The 3042-nt window shown below is 66.9% G+C and overlaps 1 protein-coding gene across 1 annotated transcript in view; it reads right to left on the reverse strand.

Annotated features, from left to right (window-relative positions):
• Nucleotides 1-3042, reverse strand: part of RBFOX3 (RNA binding fox-1 homolog 3) — a 30603-nt gene that overhangs the window by 11350 nt on the left and 16211 nt on the right. Inside the window, exon 5 of the mRNA XM_011362091.1 lies at nt 2513-2573. Within this exon, the coding sequence (XP_011360393.1) occupies nt 2513-2573 (61 nt within the window). The remainder of the gene's footprint in view (nt 1-2512; nt 2574-3042) is intronic.

Genomic DNA, 3042 nt, shown 5'->3' on the forward strand with positions numbered 1-3042 from the left:
TGGCCTCTGCCCATGACCTCCTCCCACCCCTGCCTCAGAGTCCGGGTCCCGGGCAGAGCTCCCGCGTGCTGCCTTCTCTTGCTGCGCTCCCACCTGCCTCTCTCGGAAGCAGCCGGAGAAGGTGCCTGGGGAGGGGGGGCCTTTGGATGGGGGACAATGAGTGCGGGCACTTCCTGAGCGCTTTGCCGTGTGCCACTCACTCCTTCTGAACCCCCTGAGGTGGGGGTCGTACCTCCCACTTTACAGATGTCCGAGCGCTGGCTCAGGGCTGGGCCTCATGGAGCTGTTGCGTGGCACAGCCACACGCAAAGCCGGCAGTGATGCGCCAGACCCGCGTTCCTGGCCGCTCCCTGGCTCCCAGCCGTAATCTGCGCCTCAGCCTCTCTCCCTGCCGCTGGGCCAGGCTTCCTTTCCCTCCGGAGACCCAGGGCCACGAGTGCGTGTCTGCTCCCACCCGAGGCCTCTGGGGGTGGGCACCAGCTGGCCTTGAGTGGGCTCTGGACCTAGCTGGCCAGATAGCGTGGGCAATTCTCAGCCTCAGCCGGAGCCTGGACAGCGTGGCAAAGGGCTGGGCCAGGCCAGGCCATCGGTGGGTGGCAGACTCCACCCGTGAGCCCCAAAGACAGATTCTAACAGCCTCTGGGCTGAGCAGGAGGCCTTGCCCCTCCCGAAGGCCCACTGTCCACACTCTCCACGCGTCTGGGGGCCACCGGCCATCCCTGGTCACCCTCATGGCACGGCACGGTTGTTTGCGTCTGGACGTTACTGCTGGGGCTCTGACACCTTCTATAAATCTCAGGTGAGCAGGGAAGAAACGTTTCATCTCCTGGGAAGATCTCCAGTCCCGAGAACGAAGTCTTCTTAGTCAGAATCCACGATGGAGCAGCGTCAAGGAGCCGATGACCGGAACCCCGTCCCCCGGGATTCCACCCTAGCGGCTCTCCTGGGTTCGTCCGTGCTTGGTGGCCGAACTGCTGCGGCAGCTGGCTCCACGCTGCCACCTGCCAGCTCCGGAGTCCTGGCTGCCTCTGCCTGTTTCTCTGGCTTCCCGGCACCTCCGCCTGTCACAGCTGGCCCCACGGCACTGTCGGGGACCCCAGATCAGGGGCAGCCCGAGCCTCTTCTGGGCGGCCCTTGTTTCTTCTGCAAACAGCACCACCTGGCCAAACCTGGTGAGTTTGTTTTCTAGTGCGAACTTCCGCCCGCTGGCCGACGAGTCTGAGGGCTCGGCCCCTTACAGCGTGTCCAAGCGGGCCCGCCACGCTCCTAGGCCGCCAGAGCCCGCGTTCGCAGACGCCAGGCCCGGCCCGCTCAGCCCGTGCTCTGGCCCCGGCCGACGAGGATGTTTACGTGACGCTGTCACGGTGAGCAGCAGCTTCTCCCTCTCCCCGCCTGTCATTCACACGGCATGGGCTCCGTGCCCGTTCCGTGACAAGATGTGGTCCTTTGGGCTGGCTTGTGCTCAGTCTCGTTCTCGGTCCAGAAGTCAGGGGCACGTGGCTTCTGGGCGAAGAGCGGGCAGCTGGCTCCGGTGCAGCCCCGATGATCACCCAGACCCCGTGAGAAGTCCACTGCCGTCCCTTCCCGGGCCCAGCACAGATGACAGACACCCACCTGGCACTCGGGACCCTGGCAGAGCCGGGCAGCCCTGGGCTTTGAGAGTCCTTGAATAAGCCGGGTGGGAGTCACACAATCTGGTCTAACTCAGGACACTAGTAGGGGGGCCCGCGGGGGGGGGGAGCCCAGGGCCGGCTGCCACTGTCCTGCCGTGGGCATCCTGCTGGCCCAGCATCTGACGCTCATGGGGCCGGGAGAGACGGGGTGGCTCCGTCCACTCTGTCCCCACTGAGGGTGAAAGTCGGAGTCCACTTCCTGCAAGGACTGTCGGCCTGACCGAGCGGGGCTGCCGCCCCTGGCAAGGGGACCGAACCCCAAAAGGGCCCTGCCCAACGCCGTGCCAGCTGCACTCAGACCAGTGCCTCGCTTGGTGGCGTGAATGCGCAGTGACAGAGGACGGTCCCTCGGCCTCTCCTCTGGGCAGCCAGCGCTCAGCAGCAGCAGTTCCCTCTCCAGAGAGGGCCGGCCACCTCCGCCCTGGGCAGTGTGCGGCACGATGCTTGGCCGAGGCACGTTATAGCCAATGGGACTCGGCCCGGGCACCTCGGCCTTCCGGGGTTCTGGGGGGACAGTCCTTCTCACCGTCATCGTGCTCAGTAAACTCGCAGCACCTTTGGCCCAAGGCCGCCCTCAGCGCTTAGGAATTAGGAATAACCCAAGATGCAGCCGGCACCCTGCTATGCCAAAGCTTGCCCACGTGGCCGTGGGTGCCACACGCTGGGACAGGCAGGAGTCTCGCCAGCTATGGGGGTGGGGCTGGGCCGCCCCGGCTCCCCTAACAGGGCGGGGCTGGCACAGGGGGGCACTCAGCATCGCCGGAGGCCAGCAGCCTGGGTTCCTCCAGGGCCTGTCTGGTGGGCAGCCCTGCGGGAACCCTGGGGCCCCGGGCCCTTACCGTTGGTGTAGGGGTTCGCAGTCTTCTTGTTGGTCATGACCCGGGCGGTGGCATTATTGACCTGCCCGGAGAGAGGGGGGACAGGGTGAGGGGGCGTTGGGCTTCTCGGGAGGCCGCTGGCCACCCAGTCCTGCTCTGCATTTCTCGGCCGTGGTCCCCATGGAGACGGCGCCGGTGTTCCCAGGAGGAGGCACGGGACGGCGCCTGCTGCCAGCCAGACCCCGCCCTGGCCCGCCCTGCTCCTGGCCTCCTCTCCCGCCTCCGGGAGGGGGTCACCACCGCTCACAGCGCTGGCTAGTGTCCGGCCCGGCCAGGACCCGGCCCTCGGCTCAGGCACTGCGCCCAGTCCCCCTGGCTCCCGACTGCCACGTGGCTGTTCCTACAAACCCAGCCTCTCTCTGGCAAACCCAGGTCATGGAAAAGCTGGCTGGGGGGCTCTGCAGAGTGCTCTCAGGCCAGCCCCCAGGACGGCTGCCGACGCCTCCTAGCCGTGGGCACCGAGGTGGCCGCCCCTCCCCGTGGGGGCAGCA

Source organism: Pteropus vampyrus, unplaced genomic scaffold (assembly GCF_000151845.1).
Source record: "Pteropus vampyrus isolate Shadow unplaced genomic scaffold, Pvam_2.0 Scaffold72, whole genome shotgun sequence".
Lineage (NCBI taxonomy): Eukaryota > Metazoa > Chordata > Mammalia > Chiroptera > Pteropodidae > Pteropus > Pteropus vampyrus.